Consider the following 25,131-nt stretch of genomic DNA (forward strand, 5'->3'; position numbering starts at 1 on the left):
GAGTTGAGGCATTCAGAATTGCGTTTTCTTTTCTTTTTTTTTTTTTTTTAACTCTTGTTCTTAACATTTTTTTATAATAAATTTTATTTTTATATTCCCCATATAATTGCAACCCCCCATTTTGACCCCAATCCCTCCCCTCCCCAATCCCAACCCCCCAAAAAGTGTCTCTGGTTCATAGTTTTTTGTTGATTTTGATTTTCACTTTCTTATAGTTATTCATTTTCCTGGTCCTTTATTTAAGTTTTCTAGATTCCTGCTATGAGTGAGACCATCCAGTATTTTTCTTTTTCTTTCTGGCTTATTTCACTGAGCATGATTCCTTCCAGTGCCATCCATGTTGCTACAAATTGCATGTGTTTATCTTTTCTGAATGCTGAGTAATATTCCATGGTGTATATGTACCACATCTTCTTGATCCAGTCATCTATTTTTGGGCATTTGGGTTGTTTCCAAAGCTTAGCTATTGTAAACAGAGCTGCTATTAACATAGGGGTGCAGGCGTTCTTTGGAATTGATGTTTCTGTGTCCTTTGGGTAAATACCTAGGAGTGGAATTGCTGGATCATATGGAAGCTCTATGTTTAGTAGGTCAAGAAATCTCCACACAGCTCTCCATAGTGGTTGGACCAGTTTGCACTCCCACCAACAGTGCAGGAGAATTCCTTTTTCTCCACACCCTCGCCAACATTTGTTGTTGCTAGTTTTTTTAATATGTGCCATTCTCACTGGTGTAAGATGGTATCTCATGGTAGTTTTGATTTGCATGTCCCTGATTACAAGTGATGTTGAACATTTTTTCATATGCCTGTTGGCCATTTGCATTTTCACTTCATCTGAAATACGTGCACTGATTTCTCTAAATTTGCACTTGATGACGTACAGTGCCACAACCTCTGGAACCATGAAAACAAACAGCTTTCTGTTTCCTGTTGTTGTATTTGTTAAATTCCACAAAGATGTCCTGGGCCCTGTGTGATGGAGAAGAGAAATAAGCTGAGGAGCAAGCATATTTAGAACTATTTTAGAGGAGCTTTCCGGGGAACGAGACCTTAAGCATCTTTAAGGTCCACCACAGTCGCCTACGCCACCGACTTCAGACGTCAACCCCGCGCCACCAGCCGGCCGTCGCCGAGATTTGAGACGCCGCGCCCTCGCGCACGCGCACTGCTCACCCTCTGGGGGAAATGCCTCTCGGTGCGCAGGCGCAGTGACGCCATTTTTCTGAGGCGCGCCCGCGCAGTTGCGTGTGGCGTCGTTGCTTGGCTACCGCTAGCCTAGTCCGAAAGATTTAAATCCGCCGCCGCCCGGGCTGCGGTGACCGCCGCGGCGACAGCCGGTTGGCTTCTCTGTGGACGGGAATTGAGCTCGGGGGGCGGAGGAAAGCCACGGCGGCGGCGAGGAGTTTCTGACGCGATGAAGAAGATTTTTGGCTTTCGGAGCGGGAAGGGCGCGTGGCGCCGGGGCTCCTCCACCAGCCCGCAGAGCGGCGCCGCGGGCGCCCAGGCCGTCGCCCCGAGGCCGCCCGGGTACTGCGTCCGCGCCCGGGACCTCGGGAAGATCCACCGGGCCGCGAGCGCGGGCGACGTGGCCGCGGTGCAGCAGCTGCTTCTGCTGGGGAGAAACGGCTTGAATGATCGAGACAAGATGTCCAGGTAACGGGGCAGCGGGCCGGCCCCGGGGCGGGAGGACCCGGGAGACGCGCGCACGTTCGCGGCCCGGCGGGGCCCGGCCTGTCCCCGCGGGCCCGGCCGTCCTCGCGCCGACGCTCGGCAGCCGCTGGCCCTGGAGCCGCCGCGGGGCCGCGCCCGCCCGTGGGGGAGAAGAGCCCCGCCGGCGCTCGCGCCCTTTGCGTCCACTCAAAACTACCTTTACTGACAATTTTAGAAAGATGCAGCTAGTATCAGTTATAAGAGTCGTGTGCAACATTTTATTTTTGCATTTATGTTTGCATTTTCATGCCATCACACTCCATACTGTAGAAAAGCGCAGAATGAGAGCGACCGTTCCCATCCTAGAGCAACGCCCAGGCTAGACATGCTTCGGATGAACTCCAGGACCCACCTGGTACCAGTCTGTACCTATTTCTATATGTTCTTATGGAGCGACCTTCAAAGGAAACTTTGAAGGGGGAAGATGGCCCTGGGTTCTTGAACAGAAAATGTCATTTTCTCTAAGTGCGAGTTCTTCCTGGTATTTATCAATTTTATATAAACCAAACAAAAAAATAAGGTTTTAAAAAATTTGAGTTACATATGCTGTCTTTTACTGTTGTGATGAAATTTACAAAAGGTTTGTAAGATAGACAAAAGCTTGCCTTCTGGAGATCAAAATGTGGTATAAATTTCCACTAACTAGTAATTGGTTCACAACTGAAAATACACATAAATAAATGGAACAGGATAGAAGATGCCCAAACATCCAAATGCATGTGAATTTACTGGTGAAATATTATAATGGTGAAATACCAGCTAATTGTGTTTGGAAGAAACTAACTAGATTTTTTAATCTCATAAAAATAAGTTCCAGATCAAATAGAAATTAAAAATGTTAAATATACAAAATGAGAAAAGCACCAGAAGGAAACACAAATGTGTATTTGTTCATTTTTTATGTTGTCCAGGACCTTCCTAAGAATGACTTCAGGAGGAAGAAGTTTGATTCAGTAACATAAAAAATTAAAGCTCTCTGTATATCAAATCATATTAACAAAATAAAAATGTCTACAGCATATCTGTATCAGATGAAAAATATGTCTTCATTTTAAAGAATTCTTTGAAATCAACAAGAAGGAAACTAATGTGAAGATTGGGCAGATATATTTTTTGCATATCTGGTGACCAGTGGACATGGGAAAAAATATTTAGTGTCCCAGGTAGGAAATGAATTTAAGTTAATAGATGAGCAAAATCACCTTTTCCATCCGCAGAGTTTGTGATGATGAGGAGCTGTCGTTCTTACACAGTTGCTTAAAGTTTAAGCTGCTTTTGATTTTTCAGTAGGCAACTTGGTGATAACTAACACACTTACAAATATATATATATTCCTTTTACTTATGTGTATTCTAAAAATATCTTTAGGAAGTTGAGACCTATAATGTACAATTTTTTTCTAGTGCTGCTTAAAATAGCAATGTATTAAAAAAAACTCATAACAGAGTTTATAATTACAGTGCGCCCATAATCTAGATAATGGCCTTTGAAAGTGGCATCCATATAGATGTGTGTTCACAATCAAAGGTGTACTTTAGTAGATCATTTTGATCTACATTCACTTGGATTACACATACACATAGACTGTAGTGTAGTGTTAGCCAAAAACATGTACAAGATGTGATAAAATGTTATTTTTGAGCTTTTGTATTTTAAGTGAATTTTTCTTTTTTTAAAAAGTCTGTGATTTCTACATGGAACATGTATAAAAATTCTAATGAGTTTATTATTTATGAAATATTCCTGGGGAAGAGCAGGCATATGAATTTTGCAGAGATTTTACTTTTTTACATTTTTTTCTTGAAGGCCTGGTATCTTCTGATAACTTTTGACCTTTCAGAAGTAAATAGAATCTTTTTATATGTGCTTGTAGATTTTATTATGCATACACTTAAATATATACATTTTTATTATATAGCTTTATTTTAATTTGTAAACAATTTTTAGTTGTGTATGAATCTAAAAATAGTAAACATAAATGATGATTATCATTATCAGTGCTTTACTTTATAAAACCTTTCTTTGAAGATTTTGAACAAACTGCACCCTCAGCTCTTTTCCACATTTAACCTGTACGTTGTTTAAACCTATTGTTCTGAATTCCCAGTTTATAATGCGAGGATACAGGTAGACTTTGCTTCGATAACTTGAAAGTATGTAGTGTATTAGAGATATTGGGGAACTTTACTAGAGCTGTTAATGGAGATTATATATAGGTAAATATATACTTATATATGTGTGTGTATGTGTGTATATATGTGTATGATGTATTTTGAATTCTCCATCTACATTTATCCATTCTTTTTGTTCATCAGCTATAGCTTGAATATCTGTTATATAGCAGACGTATTCTAATACCTCCCAGGACTCTTTCATCCTTAGAAACTAAATGTTGCCCAGCCTAAGTTATGAAATTTAAAACTGAAGAATGTATTAAGACCTAATCTCATTTGAAGCTTTTTCTCCATCCTTTCAAACAAAAGCATTTTGGAGGGTAGGAAGTTGTAAAAGATAACTTTTACTTGCTCTTTTGAAAATTTATAGTAGTATTAAGTGCTAATGTTAATTATTGGAAAGGTCTGATTTTTCACACCATCCCTGGCTCAAAATAATTGAATAAATGAGCTATCCATATTCATGCAAATGTTCAGTTTCCTTTGACTTAAAGTTTCCTGAAAATTGAAGTAAGATTGACTTTTTAAAAATATCCTTTAGTTTTGCTATTTAGTCCCTTTTCTCCAGTATTTTTAAAAGAACTATAATTTAGTTAAATGCCAACCATGTGATTAGAACTGCAACATGAATCACATGCTGTACCGCACTGTGGATTGTGTAATGCCCCTCTATCTTATGTACCAAAGACATATTTTTTTAACTGCCTCAGTTATAATTCTAAGACATTATGAATTATAAATTGCATTCCAGTGTCAAGGGTAAAATGTGAGAAAGTGTGCATCTTAGAATCATTAAAGTGCAGTGCTCTCTTTAATCTTAAAACATACTGCAAAATAGGTATATTTGTATTATTTTTCTTAGTTTAAATGTCTTTGTAAAGTGGTAGTAATGGCAATAAATAGAATAATACTATCTAACAATAAGGAGTTGCTTTTTACTGCAGGGGTTGTTTAGAACACTTTGAAAGATTGTAACTTAAGTATCACAACAGTGCCTGTGAGACAATTCCTTTTCATCCCCATTTTATTCAAGAGAAAATGAGGCATAGAGAGGCTAAGCAATAGCTAATAAGTGACAGAGCAAAGTAGGATTCAAACCCAAAGTGAGCTGAATCCACACTCTAACTAGTCAAATGAACTGCTCTTTCACTACTGTGATGAGCAATAAGGGCTAATAATGTTGTACTTTCCAATGGGCATGTGTTTAAAGACATGGGAATTTTGGCATTTAATGTTTACAGTTTTGAGTTAGTACACTATAATTTCCTAAAAAGCCTTCTCACTTTCATAGGACTGCTCTCCATTTGGCCTGTGCCAATGGCCATCGAGAAGTGGTAACTCTCCTCGTAGAGAGAAAATGCCAGCTTAACCTCTGTGACAGTGAAAACAGGACAGCCCTGATGAAGGTATGTGGTAGCCAACTGTGTCAGTATGAAATGGACTTGATTAATACAATAAACATTAATTTATCTCATTTAAATAAAACTAATGGGTGAAATGTTTACTTTGAATTCCTAGAATTGACTATCTATTTCTTCTTCTAACACTGACAGGCAGTACAATGCCAGCAAGAGGAGTGTGCAGCCATTCTGCTGGAGCATGGCGCTGATCCAGACCTCGTGGACATGGACGGCAACACTGCTCTGCACTATGCTGTGCGGGGTCAGAATGCAGCCATCGTAGCCAAGCTGCTGGCACACAACGCAGACGTTGAAGCCAGAAACAAGGTCTAGACCAACCAACATTATTTACAAACTATTTGTAGTACTGTTGTGTTGACAATTCCTCACTGACCAATGGGAGTCGTGGAGCAAGCTGTCCAGTGCAGGATGTTGTTGAAAGAGCAAGCTCCTGGCCTTTTATTGATAGAAAAATAATACAGCATCAATTGTGTGGGATAGGAGAACAAGGAAAAAGGATGGGTGAAACTGAACAAATGTGCATATGTATCCAGGGTTTCCGGGGGAAGGCGAGTCTACTAACAAGTGTATTTTTTTTTATCCACTTGATCACTTGGTATTGAGATGGAAGCTGTATCTCAGTCCCCCTACTCCTGGTTCCAATCTTATTGATGATAAGACCTTCAGCTTATCAGTCTCTGGGAGGGCAGGGTTATGCATCAGTCAGTGGCCCTGCGCTAGAGTTCCTAGTCATACCTTGTGATTCATACTCATTGTTCCAGGATGATCAAACATCCTGCTCCTGTTGAATATGAAAGGAGCCTTGTAGGGTCTGGCAGTCCTACATTATTTTAAATAATTAATTGACTGGTCTGGACTGACCTTGTATTTTTTTTTCCTGACCTTGTATTTGAATGCAGAACTGCACATAACCAAGATGGTGGCAGAGCAGGCCTTTTAAATCTAGGAGACCCACAAAGTACATGTGTTTTTTTAAACCACAGAACATTTCATGCATACATACTGAATACTACCATCAGGCCCTGTTGCCATGGAAACAGCTCTAGAGCCATGTGAGGGTTGTGTCCTCCGCTTGATCTGTCCTACTTGATTCTTCACTTACTGGGTCACCTACTTTGCTTCCATTAGCACTGAGCTTACAGTGCTTGTTTTGTTGTGTATTTTTTTTTTTTTTAGATTTATTTATTTAGGGTCTCCCCTGGTGGTGCAGCGGTTGAGCGCTGGGCTGCGAAGCTGCCCGCAGCCTCTGCAGCACCGGTTCAATCCCTGGCTGTAGGCGAGGGTTCCACAAGACACGACAGACCTCTCCTGCCTCCCCTGCTGCTCCCCTCAGCAGTGTATTTCGTCGGTCTGCCTGTTCTGTTCCCTGCTCTGGCTCTGGTGAATTCTCTCACCCTCCTGCTCTTGTGACTGTACCCAGTGCTTGTATAAATAAATAAATAAATCTTTTAAAAAAAATTTATATAAGAACTGTGGTACAGGCCAGGTGTGTGGGAGGGTGAGAGGATTCACCAGAGACAGAGTGGGGAACAGAACAGGCAGACTGATGAAATACACTGCTGAGGGGAGCAGCAGGCAAGACAGGAGAGGTCTGCTGCGCCATAAGGGACCCTTGCCGGCTGGCCAGGATTGAACCAGCACTGCAGAGGCTGCAGACAGTTTCACAGCACAGTGCCCAACTGCCTGTGCCACCAGGGGAGGCCCTTGCTGTGTATTTTGATGAAGATTTCAAGATTTGAAAACCGTCTTATCAATTTATAATATGTTTCATATTTTTTTAATCTCTTATAAATGAGTTTGAGTGTTTCAAATTAAAATTTCTCAGTGATTTTAAGAGGAATACTTACCTGTACTCTAAATAATCATATTGTCAATCAAATGTCTACCAGCCTTGTTAGGTTAATCTCAGTTGAATAGATTATGCATGTTGCACACAATATTTTATCTTTCTCCTCAGTATTCATCCTTAAAAAAGTGCAAGTGATTTAGTAGCTTTTATTTTGCTAAAATAACCCAAGTAGGTCATTATTAGAATTTTTATTGGTAAGCCATTGTATTTTTATTTCTAATTAATATTTCATATAAAATAGGAAGTGATTTTAAGTAGGAATTAAAAATGGAAATCAGAATAAAAGTGGATTTTTTAAAAAGTACATATGCATTAAGGTTTCAGAATTACTATAATTGAGAATAAAATTACACACTGAGCTTTCTGACAGCTAAGATAAAAATTTACCAGCTTGTAATAAGGGAAACCCCATTGGGCCATTTAATAATAAGCAATCAAACTTCATTTGAAACCTGTTTCTTTCATTCAGCGCCCATTTCCCTAGTGCCTGCAGGCGACATCTGGGATCTTGATGCCATTGAGGGAAGAGACCCACACAAGGTCATATTACCTGGAGAAACGCATTCCCTTTAGTGGAAAATTCTCCAAACTATTACTGCAATTCCTAATTCCTCAAATGTTTGTGTTTGCCACAAAAAGTACTATCAAACAGGGATTAAGCAAAGTTAAACAGATTTCATTATCACTAGACATATAATGTTTTAAAATATTTCCAAATTGGGGCCTCCCTGGTGACTCAAGGGAGGCTGTCCGCAGCCTCTGTACGCGAGTTTGATCCCCAGCCAGCTGGGGGGGGGGGGTGACCCACGTGGCGCAGCGGACCTCTCCTGGCTCGCTCGCTGCTCCCCTCAGCAGTGTACTTCGGTTGATCTGCCTGTTCTGTTCCCTGCTCTGTCTCTGGTGGGTCCTCTTAACCCCTACACCTCTGGCCTGTACCCCAGCTCTTGTATGTATAAATGAATGGATCTTTAAAAAAATAAAATGTTTCCAAATAATAGATGATCACAGAATGTTTCCATTGGGGTGTATTCCTTAATTTCTGGTAAGGGTACATATTTTTTGGAATGTAATTAAGAAACACTAGTCAAGAGATACTCAGCTTGATTATTAATGCAATAAAAATACTTAAAGCATTACTAGTATGTTTAAAGTTTGGAGATAGAGAAAAATAATTAGCCTGTGCCCCCAAGAAGCTCTTGGTTTAGATGGGGAATAATAAATTAAATACAATATACCATGGTAAAGGCTGTGATAGAAGTATGATTCTTGGAGACAGTAAACATTCGGAGTTTGCATTTATTGAAAAGATGGAGCAAGAGAAAAAGGAGGAGGAGCACATGAGAAATTACAGAGGTGTGAGAACAAATGGGTCACTTTTTCTTACATTCTGTATTACATGTTTTAATTCATATTATCTATAAGTATTAAAATTCAGTTTAAAAATGTGTGACTTAGAAATTCTAAACTGTTTTTTACTGTTTTACAGGATAACCTCACACCACTTTTACTTGCTTTAAGTGAAAACAAACAGCAAATGGTAGAATTGTTGGGAAGGAAGGAAGGAAATAGACATGCTGTAGATAACATTATAAGGTACAGTAATTTTTTTTTTTGAACTTTAGTATTGTTTAGAGTGGTAATAGTCACTCAAATAAGAAGGATTAAATCATTAGGAGAATTAATTTATAATCCTGACATATACTGAAAAATATCAATAAGTCATCGGGAAGAAAAGCAATTATTCTGATGGGCAATATATAAAAGTATATAGCAAAATTTATTCCTTTTTAATGTTGCTGATATCATTTACAATCTGATTCTTTTAGTCCTATGATTAGCTAATGGAGTATTAGTTAATGGGGCTCCAACTTTTAGTTTATGGTACAATTGACTTTCTTAACTTTTATGGTATTTCTTTAACCTCTACTTAATATGTTTTTCCTTTAAAGCTGTATTTGATGCATAACTAAGAGTTGATTTGGTTTCCATTCACCGTACTGCTGCAGCATAGCTAGTCTGCTATGCTGCTCACAGGCTGGCCCTGCTGGTCTGGTAGTGATTGACCTTTGTTCCCAGGATAACCTTGCTGGTCCAGATTCCTCAGCCTTCATGGTGATCTGCATTTAGTCTTCAAAGCTGCAATTTTTTAAAATTCCCTCCATATGTTTCCGTCACTGCTTCAAAGCACTGACAGGTGGGCCTCCCATCTTTAGTCAAAGATAATCTTCCCCCCTCCTTCAAAACCTTTATGTAGAGTCCCTATCTTTGCCCAGACCGTCGCAGTAAGTTATCCTTCTAGGATCTTCTTTGATTTTCCCGCTAGTAGATATTAGTTGGGGCCATTCTAAGCTGTAGAGGGTTTCAAACAATGCTACAGGAAGAGATCAGACTTTCCCTTCTCCTGTGTTACCAGATGTGTATGCTACTGCTGCTTTACGTCCTGTGACACCTTTTCTTGGTTGGGTGCCAACATGCCTGAGATTCCACAATTAAGACTGAGCTCTCCAGCGATCTATTTCCTATACAAATGAAAATTCCCCTACTTGACTTATATTTATGTCAAATTTCAAATTATTTTCTGATTCTGCCTTAAAAGGAAGCCACTCAGCAGAAATCTCTAGATCTGAAGTAAGTTAGTTGACAATGGGAAAACCAAGACCCATCCATGATTCACCAGTATCCATGAGTTATAAAAGTTAGATTATGTTTTCCAAGTCAGTTAGAGATGAACATGGCAGTGAACACTATTCCAATAAAGATCTGCTGGTTCAGGGTTTGAGTAGGTAGAGAAGGAATAGTGGTAGTCAAAGCCAGGTTTGTCTTCTTAGTTTTCTGCTCTTGTTATGATTAGCTAAATTATGCTATATAAGGAGGTGACATTTATAATAAATTTAGTTACAGATTTGTAATAGCTAAAACCTTGAGTAACAAACCACAAAGAAAGTCACTAATAACCCAAATTAATAACATTTTCTTGAAACTGCAACATTTCGTTGTCAGAACTTATGAAAAAACACACATTGAGATTTTGGGAGGATTCCAAAATTGTTCCAGTGGTAAAGTTCAAGAACAAATTATTCTATTGCTTCACTATTTGTCTTATCTTTGGGGAGGCTGTATCATCTCATAAAATCTTCTAATAATCCTTTAAAATAAGGCAATCAGATCCCCGTTTTATGGAGAAAGGTTTTGAGCTGAAGGGAAGTGACTTGTCCAGGAGGAAATAGCTGTGATTATAGAGCATTGGACTCGTTCTGAGTTCAAGACGTCTTCCACTGTGTATGAGGTTCTGAGTTATACTGCCCTCATTTCATGACTGCTTCACCTTCCTCTTTTTTCTTCTTTAAATTATGTTGTTGTTGTTTTTTAAGATTGATTTATTTATTTATACAAGCACTGGGTACAGTCAGAAGCGCGGGAGGGTGAAAGAATTCACCAGAGCCAGAGCGGGGAACAGAACAGGCAGAAGGACCGAAGTACACTGCTGAGGGGAGCGGCGGGAGTGGCAGTTGAGGTCTGTCGCGCCATGTGGGACCCTCGGCAGCAGCCGGGGATCGAGCCGGCGCTGGAGAGGCTGTGGGCAGCTTCGTAGCCCAGCACTCAACCGCTGTGCCACCGGGGAGGCCCCTTTTAAATTATGTTTTTTTTTGTTTTTTGTTTTTTGTTTTTTTTTTTTTTTATAGAGGCATGCTTTATTTATTTGTTTGCTGGTTTGTTTGTTTGTTTTTGTTTATACATGCACTGGGTACAGTCAGAAGCGCGGGAGGGTGAGAGAATTCACCAGAGCCAGAGCGGGGAGCAGAACAGGCAGAAGGACCGAAGTACACTGCTGAGGGGAGCAGCGGGCGGCAGGAGAGGTCTGCACGCCATGTGGGACCCTCCTCTGGTGGCCGGGGAGCAGCCGGGGATCGAACCGGCGCCGCAGAGGCCGCGCGCAGTTTCGCAACCCAGAGCTCAACCGCTGCGCCACCGGGGAGGCCCTAAATTATGTTTTATAAAAATTTGTCGACCATACAAATTTGAAGTATACAGGATAATTATCGTTTTGATATTATATGAAACTACTATTAAAATAGTGATATGATTATCACCTTTTTTTTAATCACAGCAATCATCAACTAATTTCTCAATATAAAGAAGAAAAGAGACTTCATTCTTCTCCAGCAATTAGCAATCCAGGTAAGACTTTAGATAGTGAACGACTCTTGGTGTTCCTACCACAGGTAAAGAAAGAAAACATAAGGGAGTTTTGATAATGAAAAAGATTAATGTGCCCAATTACATGTATATTAAATTCTTCATAGTCTGTTTTTCACAGTTTAGAAAATTAATTGTAGATAATTTAAAATCTGAGACAATATTGTCTTTCTGAAAAAAAGAAAGTCATTTATTTAGTTCCTGTGGACCCTAAAATACCATATAATACCTTTTATAAAAAAGAAAAAGGTTATTAGTTAGTATGCTATATGTTCTTCCTAATAACATCATAACAAATAGGACTTGTTTTATTTTTTTTTTTTTATAAATTTTATTGTTATATTCCCCATACAATTGCAGCCCCCCATTCTGACCCCAATCCCTCCCCTCCCGCCCCCACCCCCCTAAAAGTGTCTCTGGTTCATAGTTTTTTGTTGATTTTGATTTTCACTTTCTTATAGTTATTCATTTTCCTGGTCCCTTATTTAAGTTTTCTAGATTCCTGCTATGAGTGAGACCATCCGGTATTTTTCTTTTTCTTTTTGGCTTATTTCGCTGAATAGGACTTGTTTTAAAAATGATCTTTATTCAGTTTTTCCAACAAGTGGATTACATATGTTAAATGTAAATTATTATATCATGCTTTTTCTCACTAAAAAAGTAACTATATCTTGGGCCTCCCTGGTGGTATAGGCAGTTGAGTGCAGCGCTGTGAGGCTGTCCGCAGCCTCTGCAGTGCCTGTTAGATTCCTGCCAGTGGCAGAGATACCCACATGGCACCACAGACCTCTCCTTTCTCGCCTGCTGCTCCCCTCAGCAGTGTATTTCACTTGGTCTGCCTGTTCTGTTCCTCCCTCTGTCCCTAGTGAATCCTCTCACCTCTTGCACATCTGGCCTGTACCTCAGTTCTTGTGTAAATAAATAAATCTTTTTTTTAAAAAAACTGTCTTTAAAACTGGAGGCTCAACAACACCTGTCGGGTACTATAAATAGGTAGCAAATAAAAAAACTGCAAAACTTAGCCAGTGTGCACCGATACCAAGAAGAGATCTTTTTTTTTAAGATTTATTAATTTTTTTTATTTCTACAAGAGCTGAGGTATAGGCCAGATGCTCAGGAGCATGAGAGGATTCACCAGAGACAGAGCTGGGAACAGAACAGGCAGACTGACGAAATACACTGCTGAGGGGAGCAGTGAGCGAGAGAGGAGAGGTCTGCTCACCATCTGGGTTGCTCCGAGGCCAGCAGTGGGGATCGAACCGGCACTACAGAGGCTGCGGACAGCTTCACAGTGCTGCACTCAACTGCCTGCGCCACCAGGGAGGTCCAAGAAGAGATCATTCTTAAGATGATCTATTGAGGGTCTCCCTGGTGGTACAAGGGGTTAAGCAAAAAGCACTGTGAAGCTATCCTCAGCCTCTGCAGCACGAGTTTGATCCCCAGCTGGCCAGGGAGCTGACTCGCCCGCTGCTCCTCTCAGCAGTGTTTTTCAGTTAGTCTGCCTCTTCTGTTCCCCACTCTGTCTCTGGTGAATCTGCTCACCCCCTGCACTTCTGGCCTGTACCCACTTATTATATGCTTAAATAAATAAATATTTACCAAAAAAAGATACCTATTGATAGTATAGAAGTCAAAAAAGTAGTAACAAAAGTAACTTGTTATTGCTTTTGGTTGCTACTTAATAAGTGCCAGATACTTTAAATTCTTGGTAAGGAATTCTAGTTTTTTAAAAAGTGAACAGTAGTGCAAAGACTTTGATGCAGGAGTGAATTTTGCAGAATTCATAAGGTGTTCGCTCTTGTTGGTATGAAAAGTGTACTCTGGGAATGGCTGGGAAAGAGGTGAATAACTAGCTAGGGCAAGCTGATGACAGCCTGATGGTAGTATAAAGGAAGGACTCCTCCCCTGAACCCTGTGCACCTTGGGGGATTTATCAGGTAGAAGGCTTTTAGCAACAGTTAACAGGTGACTTAAATAACAGTGGCTGAAATGATAGGAATCAGGATTGTTTGGGGATTCAGTGATGTCATCAGGATTCCAGTTGTCCCTCTTTCAGTTGTGGGGTAGGGGGTGTTTTGTTTGTCTGCTTGCCTGGTTGGCTAATATCAGTGATTCCAAGCATCATATTCTCCCATAACAATATCCAGAGGGTAAAAGGCTGCTTTTCTTCACGTGTCTCTTTTAAACAAAACTTGCAGTAGAAGCTTGCAGTAGACTTCCCCTAACACTGTATTGGTTGGATTACATCATAAGCACACCCATAAACCAGTCATTGGTAAAGGAAACGTGGTTACTGTGATTAGCTCAGGACAATCATTTCTCTTTGTGGAACTGTGGAGGGGCTTCAACTTGTGATTCTTCAACAATAACAAAGAGAATAAGAATGGCTGGCTATTAGGGCAGGTGCTAGCTCTGTTTGCCACAGGGATTCATTGAAGAATTTTCAGCATTAGAGTAACAAGCTTGGACTTGAGAGTTAGGGCACTGTGGTTATTGTATAAAGCAGGAATTAGAGAGCTTTTCCTGTAAAGGCCTGTTACTAAATGTTTTAATCCATGTGGTCTTTGTCATGTCTGCTCAACTCTGCCATTGTAATGGGAAGCAGTCACAGACCATAAGGGACTAGATATGACTGTGCTCCAGTGAAGCTTTATTTTTAAAATCAGATGCAGGGTGGAGTTTGTCTATGGGCCAGAGTTTGCTAACCCTTCATGTAAAGGTTGAAGGAAATCATAAAGAGATTGTGAGATAAGTTTTTTGGAGCTAGTATCAGTCCATTCTGAAGTTTTCACATATCCATGCTGAAATAAGTCAGCAAGCTCAATTTATTCCATTTAAAATATTGATTTTTTTTTGATGGTGGATGAGTGGTGATATATATAATTCGTGTTGTAAGATATGGTACCCCTGAAACTGCTACAGTTTTGGAAACTGTTACCTCATTAAAATAAAAAGGGGGAAAAGATGGGTTTTCTAGGCTTTCTATCTCAGTTGTTTTGCTCTAAAAATGTACTCATTATGAAATAACAATAATTATTGTAGGTGGTTTTGGGCTTTAGTTTGCCCTTTTTTCCTGTGCAAGCCATAAGGGAAGAGCCATGCTTACCCAGAGCAATAGAGTGGAAATGTAAAGGAGAGGCAGGTAAAGAACTTAGTAATTATTGAGTATAAAAAGTTAAGGGAGCTGGAGACAAATCCAAGATGATTCATAGGTTTCTGAGGTGAGCCCTAGTGTTTACCTTGGACAAGAATGAGTAGGACTTTGTCTCATGAACAAAGAACAGCAGGTCACCAGGGAAGACCAACTTTTTTCTTGGCTACTTGGATAATAGAAATTTCTAGCTGGAGCTAGAGCTCAAGGTTAGAGATACATATTTGAAATAATCTTACAGTAATTATAAGGCAGCATTATAGATCTGAATGAACTGTCTGTGATGAAGAACATATAGATTAAGGAGAAGGCCATTGACAATACCTTGGGAATACCAGCCGGAATGGATGGTCAAGGAAGCTAATAAAATGACCGAAGAATGGACTCAAGAAGAGTAAGACAGGAATCAGGAAGCAATGTTGCAAACATTTTTTTAAATTGAAATTTTAAGGAGGAGAAGTATCAGTTGTATCAAGTAAATATATTGTAAAGTAAGTTGGATTTAATTTTTAAAAGCTCTTAGATAGTAATTTTTATTTTTTTTTTAAATGATGTTGCATGAATATGATCTCTTTTGTTTATTTATTTATTTATTTTTATACAAGCACTGGGTACAGTCAGAAGCGCTGGAGGGTGAGAGAATTTACCAGAGCCAGAGCGGGGAGCAGAGCAGGCAGAAGACCGAGGTACACTGCTGAGGGGAGCAGCGGGCGGCAGGAGAGGTCTGCGCACCATGCGGGACATTCCTCCGGTGGCCGGGGAGCAGCCGGGGATCGAACCGGCGCTGCAGAGGCTGCGGGCAGCTTCACAACCCAGTGCTCAACCGCTGCGCCACCGGGGAGGCCCTTAGATAGTAATTTTTAAAAGAACAATTTTAGCATCCTATATCGACTATTTAAATGACTGGTACATTCAATGTCCAAATATGGAAAAGTAATCAAATCTACCAAGGTCATGACAAACTTTTTTGTAAGGATAGTGCTACACACACACCTAGGGTTGGGGAAAGTGTGTGCTAGTGAGTACACATGCCAACATTTTCCATAATTGTCAAAGCCTTGGGATACACCGTGAAAAAAATGATTGTCTTTCCTACTTGCTTTTTGTGGAAATGCTTGTGTTTTTCTCACATTCTGGATGCATTCTCCTGGAGGCATACTGAAATGACAATTTGGCCAACACAACCTCAAGCCACTGTCAGACCCTAATTTATCGGGGGTCATAACACAACCATGTTTTGATAGTTTCATGTTTTGATCAGATTTCCTCTACAGACCCACAGTTTGGAGACACTGGGATCTCCTAAATATTTTATCGCAGAAAACTAATATACCAGGAGAAAATAATATTTCTGAATATACTAGTTCTCAGTTATTTGGGAATTCTCATGATATTAGTAAAAAGTCAGTCCCTGACTATTTTAGTGCTATGTTTCAGGATTCTCTTTTCATTTGCCTACTTCTAATATTTCTACTCTTTAGTGTTGCCTTCTAAATGTCATCCTGTGGAAAATTGTCTTGGAATCTACCGCAATCAGAACACATGTCTAACATGTGTATGTTTGACAAATGTGTACATTTCCTTTTAAGGTCATTGGTTACCTAACCAAACATTTATCTCATAGTCTGTTAGTTTCTTATGCTGAATATCTTTGTATCACAATCACAGAACTACTAATGATGGTCTGCCAGGATTAAAGTGTCTTCTGGATTATCAAACACAAATTTTTATCTGGCATAGTTTTATTGTGAAGTGCTTTTTTGATATTACATTTTTTCAGAAATTGATCATCTGTGGCTTAACTAGATTATGTACTCAATTAGATTACCAAACTTTCCAACCATCCACATATAAGATAACTCACTCTTCCTCAGCCATCAGTTCTGTTGATTGTAAATGATCAAGCCCACTGTGTACAGGGTGGAATAACAACTCATCCTGCATTTTGGGTGCATTTTTCTTTTCCTTTTTTTTTTCATTTTGACTCGTTCTGTCAACAACTTCCTTTAATAAGTGAGTGGTGGTTTTTGTTTCATAAGATTAAGAAAAAGTTTAGAAGCAAAAACTATATAACTATACTATCTGTGATAGTTATACATTTTTACATAATTATTTCAGTGACCTATTTGATTCATAACTATTATAAAAAGGACTTAAACCCTTCATAGTTGGAGAAAATTGAGTGTGTTGTCTTGTCTTCATAGCTTTTGTGGTATGGGCCATTTTGCCAATTATCAGTGCTTTTAAAAATTCTGATTAAAATAAGATTGTTGCTTATTTCACATTCTTTTCTGACATCGTTTCCTGTATCCCTTTTATGCCTTTCTTCAAATTGACAGAAGTACAGGAACTTGAAAGGCAGATAACTAATAAGAGTTTCATAAAATGTACTCATGGTAGAGGCTCCTCAAATCACACCCCATTGGTTATTTGTTGAGAACTAACAGGGCTCAGCATATATTTGTCCTCATGCCTGTCATTGTAGTGAAATGATGCAAGGCAAAAATCAGCTAAGAGAAAGGTGGTTGGGGAAAAATGGAGTAAACCAGATTCAAGTTTGCAAGAGTCATTTTCCTGTGTAGTTAGCAAGATCTGCTTAATTTCTCCAGCATGAAAATATGTTGTCTACTAGTGCCAGAGCCTCCTTAGAGACTGGGTGCCTGAGGTTACAACTGCAGTCTGGTTACATAGGTTTCCTCTCCCTAGCATGTACTGAAATCCCACAATCCCAAAAGGAAAGCCAAGTGTTCAGCAGAAACCACATTGTTTGCACACACAGTTGAGACACAGTGAGCCACCTTTATCAATCAGTTAGGGAATAGTAGACCCTTTCAAGTCCAAGTTCCCATTCACAACCATGGGTCAGCTATTCATGCAGGACTTTCTAAAGATAGGCATCTCAGGCCTGCTTCTTGAAATGTCTGCATAACATCTATAATCCTGCCTCAGCGTTTGCTGTTATCTTAAATTTATTTAATAGCAGCTAATATGATGATACGACATGGTACTAGTTTCATTTACATCATCTGTATGAAATTCTAGTGCTCCTTTTTGAATTTTGATGAATATTAGCTATTTTCCATACATCACTGTGACAATAGTAGATCATTATAGTCTATTCTTTTTATTTGATTAACCTATAGTTTTTAAATAAAATTGGTATACAACTCTTTTTTTTTTATTTTACATTAACCTTTTACAATACATAATTTTTTTTACTTTTTGACAATATTTGCTTCCCCCCACCCCCCTAGGTTGAGTCCCCATAGAATTTCCTTCCCTAAGGCACCATGCACCACCACAGCAGGCCCCTGTGCTCCTCCCCCCCTCCCTCTGATCCCTCTCCCTCCTCCTCTGCATTATGTCTCTAATTTACGATTGTCTGTTTTTGCTTTGTTGTGTGTTGTACTGTTATTATTTTTTACACTGATGTCTTATTTGGTTCCCCTATTCCTGTTATAAGTGAAACCATCCAATATTTTTCTTTTTCCTTCTGGCTTATTTCACTGAGTATAATTCCTTCTGACTCCATCCACGTTGCTGTGAATGGCATGAGTTTATCTTTTTTGATTGCCGAATAATATTCCATTGTGTATGTATGCCACATCTTCTTGATCGAGTAGTCTCTTTTTGGGCATTTGGGTTGTTTCCAGGTTTTACCTATTGTAAATAGTGCTGCAATAAACATAGGGGGACAGGTGTTCTTTTGAATCACTGTTTTTGTGTCCTTTGGGTAGATCCCTAGTAGTGGAATTGCTGGGTTGTATGGTAGCTCCAGGTATACTACACTCTTAAATTCATGTAACATTGGTTCACAATACTCACTATAATTAGATTACTCAGCATTGAAAAAAGATAAACACATGCAATTTGCAGCAACATGGATGGAGCTAGAAGGGATCATGCTCAGCGAAATAAGCCAGAAAGAAAAAGAAAAATACTGGATGGTCTCACTCATAGCAGGAATCTAGAAAACTTAAATAAGGGGGCTTCCCCGGTGGCGCAGCGGTTGAGCGCTGGGTTGCGAAGCTGCCCGCGGCCTCTGCCACGCCGGTTCGATCCCCGGCTGCTCCCCGGCCACCAGAGGAGGGTCCCACGTGGCGCGCAGACCTCTTCTGCCGCCCGCTGCTCCCCTCAGCAGTGTCCTTCGGTCCTTCTGCCTGCTCTGCTCCCTGCTCTGGCTCTGGTGAATTCTCTCACCCTCCCGCACTTCTGACTGTACCCAGTGCATGTATAAACAAACGAACAAACAAACAAATAAATAAATAAATAAACATGCCTCTATTTAAAAAAAAAAAAAAAAAAAAACTTAAATAAGGGACCAGGAAAATGAATAACTATAAGAAAGAAAATATCAAAATCAACAAACAACTATGAACCAGAGACACTTTATGGGGTATGGGGGCAGGGAAAGGGGGGATTGGGGTCAAAATAAGGGGGTTGTAATTTATGGGGAATATAAAAATAAATTTAAATTGAAAAAAAAGAAGGTACAGAATCACACTTATTCAGATGCATGTTCCCACACTGCACCTACTACCAAGCTATCCATAGTCATCCGCCGTAGTCCCTTGGCTCTATTCTACATTGCTCTCCAACCTCCCTCCACCCTCTGCTACCCTCAAGTTTTCAGTAGGATTTCTAGGGGTTTTTTTTTTTTTTTTTTTTGGTTTGGATTTTCCTGATCCTTTCTTTTGTTTTTCTATGTTCCACATGTGAGTGAAAATATTCAGTATTTTTCTTTCTCCTTCTGAATTATTTTTCTGGGAATAATTCCCTCCAGTTCCACCCATGTTGTCAGAAATGGCAAGAGTTCATCTCTTTTTATAGCAGAGTAGTATTCCTAGTGTATATATGCCACATTTTTATATGCTCATCAGTACTTGGGCATTTAGGTTGTTTCCATACTTGGCTATTATAAATTGTGCTGCATATATCCCTTCAAGTTAAGTGTTTTTGCATTCTAATAGATATCTAGGAGTAAAATTTGCTGGATCATATGTTAGATCTATTTTTAATATTTTGAGAAAACTGCATTTTCTTCCTATTGAGGCGATAGACAAGTTTACATTTCCACCAGCAGCGTATAAGGTCCCCTTTCTCAACATCTTCCCTAATAGTTGTTTCTGGTCTTTTAAATATGGATCTTTCTCACAGGTTTGAGATGGTACCTCATCATAGTTTTGATTTGCCTTTTCCTGATATCTAGTGATGATGAGCATTTTTTTCATATGCGTATTTGTCATCTGTGTGCTTTTCTGGAGAAGTTTTTTAGTCCTTGTGCCCATGTTTTGATTGGATTTGGAGGTTTTACTGTTGCTGTTCAGTTGTATGAATTTTTTGTAGATCTTAGCTATTGGCCTCTTGTCAGATATGTGATGTGCAAATATTTTCTGCCATTCGGTGGGGTATATTTTCATTTTAAGCACAGTGTCATTTTGTCTTTAGTTTACTTATCTACTTCCTTGGTCAGGTTTTTATTTGTAGATTTTCTTCTCCGAATTAGAAGAGCTCCTTTCAACATTTCTTGCAGTTGGAGACTAGTGTTTACAAATTCTTTCAATTTCTGTTTGTCTGGGAAGGCATTTATTTCTCTCTCATATCTGAAGGAGAGTATTTCAGGGTATGTAGTATTCTTGTCTGGCAGTTTTTATTTTTCAGTATTTTGAATATGTCATTCTGTTTTCTCCTTGCTTGTGTGGTTGCTTCAGAGAACTCTGATGTAAGCCTGATTGGGAGTACCTTTACAGATGATCTGTTTTTTTTTTCCCTAGCTTCCTTCAATATTCTGTCTTTGTCTTGAACTCTTGGATGTTTCACATCTTTGTGTAGGTCTCATTACATTTAGATAACCAGGTGTTCTTTTAACTTCATGGGCTTGTATGTTTTGTTCCTTCACCAGCTTTGGGAAGTTTTCCTCTATCATTTCTTTGAGCAAGATCTCTGTTCCTTCTTTCTCTTCTGCTCCTAGATCCTTATGTTGCCTTTCCTAATGAATCAGTTCATTCTTGAAGGGTTTCTTGATTCTTTTTCTTTATATTTCTCTTTCTTCTTCCTCCTGGGTCCTTTGTGCATTATAATTTTTGATGTCACTAATTCAGTCTTGCATGTGGTCTATTCTGCTTCCATAGCTTCTCCAGAATATTTTATTGCTTCTGTTGATCTTTTCACATCCTGCGTAGCCATTATTTTTTCATTTAAAGCTTCACCTTGTGTTTTCTGTTCATTAATTTTATTGCTCACGTCATTCATTTGCTTTTCTCAGTTTTCTTCCTGTTCTTTGAATTATTGATAGGGGGATAAAATCTTCCATGTCTTCGTGGTTGGATTTTGGAAGGTTATTCTTGCCTTGTGATAACGTAGTCCCTTGATATGTCAAGGTTCCATGTGCTGTATTTTTCTGTTAGCCTATTTTGCTTCTTTTGATTTCTGTATTTTTTTAAATGTTACAGTAGCAATAATTTAGACTTTTGCTGTTCTACTTTTCCAGCAGGTGGCACTGTCTTCCTCCCTCCCTCCCTCTTCCCTTCTCCCTCCCTCCTTACCTCCCTCTCCCTCCTTCCTCCTTCCTATCCTCTCTCCTTCCTTCCTTCCTTCCCTCCCTCTCTCCTCCCTCCATTCCTCTCTTTTTCTTTCTTTTTTGAAGTTTTCCCAGCTTTACAATGTTAGATGTTGGCCTTTCCAGATCTTGAAGCTGTTGAGTCAGGGTTGGGGAAGGGCCTGGAGGGTCCAGGCTCTGGTGGGCAGGCGGCAGGGTGTTAGCTCATGCCTGTAGCACCACTGAATCCCTCCACTGTAGGGTTTCACGCCCATGTCTCTGTAGACTGAGTGCTCTCAGCAAGGTCCACAAGGTCAGCACATCCTAAGGGCTATGGGAATGGAGACACAGCCAACTGCACTGTCTTTATTCCTTTCACTGGGCACCCGGCCTGCTGGGAGCACCCCAGCTCTTCTGCACATGTCTCCCCTCTGACTCTGTGTTGTGGCTCCACACTGCTAGGCTCTGTCCCTTCTGAAGTATGCCAGCGAGGCAGCAGAGCTGTGGTTCGTAAGGCAGCCTCCCACCTGTGACCACAACCCCCAGTTGTCTGTCTCCACCAACTTCTGGCTTATGCATGAATCTTTTTGTTGTCCTTTCTGGTGTGGTCTGGTCTCCGATGTCTGAGACATGTTCCAGTTTTGCCCCAGACATGGTTCCCTGGGTGCAGTTCCAATGTGGGTCAGCCTTTTTGGATCATCCTAAAGGCCTGCTCTGAGGCCATTTTTGACTTTCCAGAATTTTTTATCTCCTCTATTGATCTTTTTATGTTTTGCAACCCTGTTCTTTTCTTTTTGGTCATTCATTTTATTTCTCATCTGATTCATCTGTTTTTCTGAATTTTGTTTTTAACTTTTCAGAGTTATCTCTTGGACTTGTTTTCTGCATTTTCTACTATTTCTTTGAATGTCTTTATCATGACAGTGTTTAATTCTGTACCAAGAGGAGGATAAAATCTTCCATGTCTTTGTGGTTCGATTATGGAGAGTTAATTGTTCTTTATCTATAGTGACATATTCCCTTGAGGTCTCAAGCTGTGCCACGTGTTGTTTTTTTTTTTTTTTGTCTGCCCATTTTGCTGTTTTAGATGTCCCTATTTTTTTAAAGCGCCTGAAAGAGTTGCATAAATATTTGCACTACTTCTGCTTTTCCATCAAGTGGCACGGTGGTTTTATTTAATTTTAATTATTATTTATTTATTTATTGGTCTTTCTCAACTTCTTTAGGCCAGGAGGCCTAATCTTGAATACTGAGTCAGGGATTAAGGGAGGGCCCTGGAAGGGACCAATTATTGTTTGAAATGTGCCGTGGGGGAGGCGCTGGGTTGTTCTTGTGGCACTGCCCATGCCCCTCCTCTCTGGGCTTCAGACCAGAGTCTGCAGGCTGCGCGCTGTCAGTGCACTTCAGGAGGTCAGTACCAGTCCTGAGGGGTGGGGAAGGCTGAGTGCTGCCCAGTGCACTATGGTCCTTATTCTTTCTACCGGGAACCTGGTTAGACAGGAGTGGCCCGCTCCTCTGTACATGTTTCCCTTCAGTCAGGGGTGTGCACTTCCACACCGTTCAGGTCTCCCTGCCCCAGACCACAACTCGAGGAGATGCCCTCCTTGTACCTCTTGTTTAATGAAACATGAGTCTCTTCAGGTGCAGTCCATGCTGGTCGCCAATATCCAAGAGCTGCTCCAGTTTCACCCCAAGTCACAGGACCCTCCAGGTTTATTGCATCTCTGTATAACTTTCAAATTATCCGCCTAAGAGCAATGCAACAGACCTCTTAAGACACCATCTTGATCGAATTCCTGCCTAGCCAACTGATAGCTGATGTAAAATTAGAATAAAAATTGATCCAGTTCTGGTTCCTATTTTGCTAAATCCTGTTAATTATAAAGTAAGAAATTCAGTCATACGATCAGTAAAATGTTGCTGCCTAAGTATATGATCAGACTTATTTACTTTGTGTATTTTTGTATACTTCAGTTGGGGAGATAATACCAATGACAATATCAATGATACATGGTAATACCAGGTTCAGATGATACCTTTTAAAAAAATTATTAACTCATTTGTATAGCAGTTTTAGGTTTATAGCAAAATTGGGCATAAAGTGCAGAGTTCCCACATGTCCCAGATCCCCATACATGCACAGCCTCCCCCATTGTTGACATCCTGCACCAGAGGTACATTTGTTACAACTCCTGAGCTTACACTGATTGGTTCATTATTATCACCCAGAGTCTGTATTTACCTTATGATTCACTCTTGGTGTTGTGATTCATTCTATAGGTGTGTGCCTTATGACAATGTGTAGTGACATATCCAATAATTGTAGTGTTATACAGAATAGCTTCATGGCCATAAAATCCTCCGTGCTCTGCCTACTCATCCCTCCATTTTCCTAATCTCTGGTGACCACTGATCTTTTTTTACTGTCTCCATAGCTTTGCCTTTTGCAGAATGTCTTGTGGAATCCTACTGTGACTATCTTTTTGAATGTTTAAAATGTTAAAATCCAGGGAAGTTGAATGCAGTTTTTTAAGATGTTCTTTGTCCTTTATGGTTTTTGTTGTTGTTCATCAGCACAGTATCTGATAAAATATGCCTTATAAGCTCGAAAAGCATGCTTTCTGTTGACATTTGTCACATAATGAGGAGGGTTGAGAAAAATGGCATCATGCACTACTGCGCAGCATTAACTGGACCATCCTGGTCTATGAGGTGGGTACAGAAAAAGACCCTACCAATGGAAGGAGACAGTTTGAACAGGTTGCAATTAATAAAACTAGAATCATAAAGTCCGTACCTATCTTGTACTTGGAAGTAAAACTAGAGAATCTATTTCCTCTTTTGCCCTGCTACAAAATAAGTGACTGGAAACTGAACTTCCTTGTGATAGGGTGTTTCATCCTAAACTGAACAGTCTCTACTAAAGAGGTGAAGTTGTGTTGTGTCGCAGCAAGATTATTATACTTCCTCTAACTACTATTGGTGGACCGCCACAAAAATCATGTTATTTAAGTTTGACATTGGCAATGTATGGCACTGTATGCTGGTTCTGCTAGTGATACCATTTCATGTTAGTTTCATTTCATTGTTAACAGCAGTTCATGTGTAGGTACCAAATTGTGGTAAATTATTTCAAGTTTCATGCATTTGATAAATATAAAAGGTCAAGGACATAAGAGTTTTTAACACATTAATTACATACTGATAGTAGAATGCTCACTCTAGTATAATCTCCAGGTGTGGCTCCAAAGACATGCATTTTAGCAAAACATCAGATTTACACTTGTATTTTAATACTCTGTATTTTTCTGTTATTGATTTAAAATGTATTTTACTTTTGTCTTTACTAGTGGACGAGAGTTCTGAAGAAGATTCTTTAAGCAGGTATGAGTTTATTGGTTAGAAATATTATTTGTTAATGAAGTGCAGAGAAAAGGAACTAGTATTTGTTGAGTGTTTTACCCTGGACTACACGCTATATTATGTGGTTAACAGCTTATCTCATGTAGTCATCTCCATAGTTTTTCAAAGTAGCTGTGCTGCTATAGCTCTTTTTTTTGCTAATTAGGTAACTGTGGTTCCAGAATCTTGATTGGCTCATGATTCCATTGTTTACTAAGCTACTGACCCATGAGTTGACAGTCATCCTGCTCTCTCAAAAATCCATTCTGTCTTTCAGTGTAAATTGACATGTACTTGTGTAGCACAGGCACTGGAGCGATCTAAATCAGATCAGCTGAGAAAGTTAGCTTTAGTTTGTGTTAACTTTGCTTTAGACTTCTTCTAAGAAACCTGGTTTGTCCAAGATTTGACCTAAATAATTTGACAGTTGCAGTGTCAAATTACCTTGTTTTCACCCTCAAAAGTTTTAAGGCAGATCTCAGAAGCTATAGCCAGAACTTTAGAGCTATGTATGCAAGCCCTAATCAGCCAAGTCTTCTTAGGTATAATGAGTGATACCTTACACTCCTTCAGATGGATTGTCTTACTGTAAATGAAGAATAGCTGTGGTCTCTCTGTGGTCTCTGGAATGGAATAAGCAGGGAAGTGACATGTTTCAAGAGGAACGACACTGGGTTGGAGAGTGATA

The 25,131-nt window shown here is 39.7% G+C and overlaps 1 protein-coding gene across 1 annotated transcript in view; it reads left to right on the forward strand.

Annotated features, from left to right (window-relative positions):
- Nucleotides 1-1,415: 1,415 nt before the first annotated feature.
- Nucleotides 1,416-25,131, forward strand: part of ANKRD26 (ankyrin repeat domain containing 26) — a gene marked incomplete at both ends in the record, with an annotated part of 93,859 nt that continues 70,143 nt past the window's right edge. Inside the window, 6 exons of the mRNA XM_084254062.1 lie at nt 1,416-1,654; nt 5,177-5,291; nt 5,439-5,612; nt 8,642-8,748; nt 11,264-11,334; nt 24,392-24,425. Of these exons, the coding sequence (XP_084110188.1) occupies nt 1,416-1,654; nt 5,177-5,291; nt 5,439-5,612; nt 8,642-8,748; nt 11,264-11,334; nt 24,392-24,425 (740 nt within the window). The remainder of the gene's footprint in view (nt 1,655-5,176; nt 5,292-5,438; nt 5,613-8,641; nt 8,749-11,263; nt 11,335-24,391; nt 24,426-25,131) is intronic.

This window comes from Talpa europaea (genome assembly GCF_964194135.1).
Source record: "Talpa europaea genome assembly, chromosome: 14".
Lineage (NCBI taxonomy): Eukaryota > Metazoa > Chordata > Mammalia > Eulipotyphla > Talpidae > Talpa > Talpa europaea.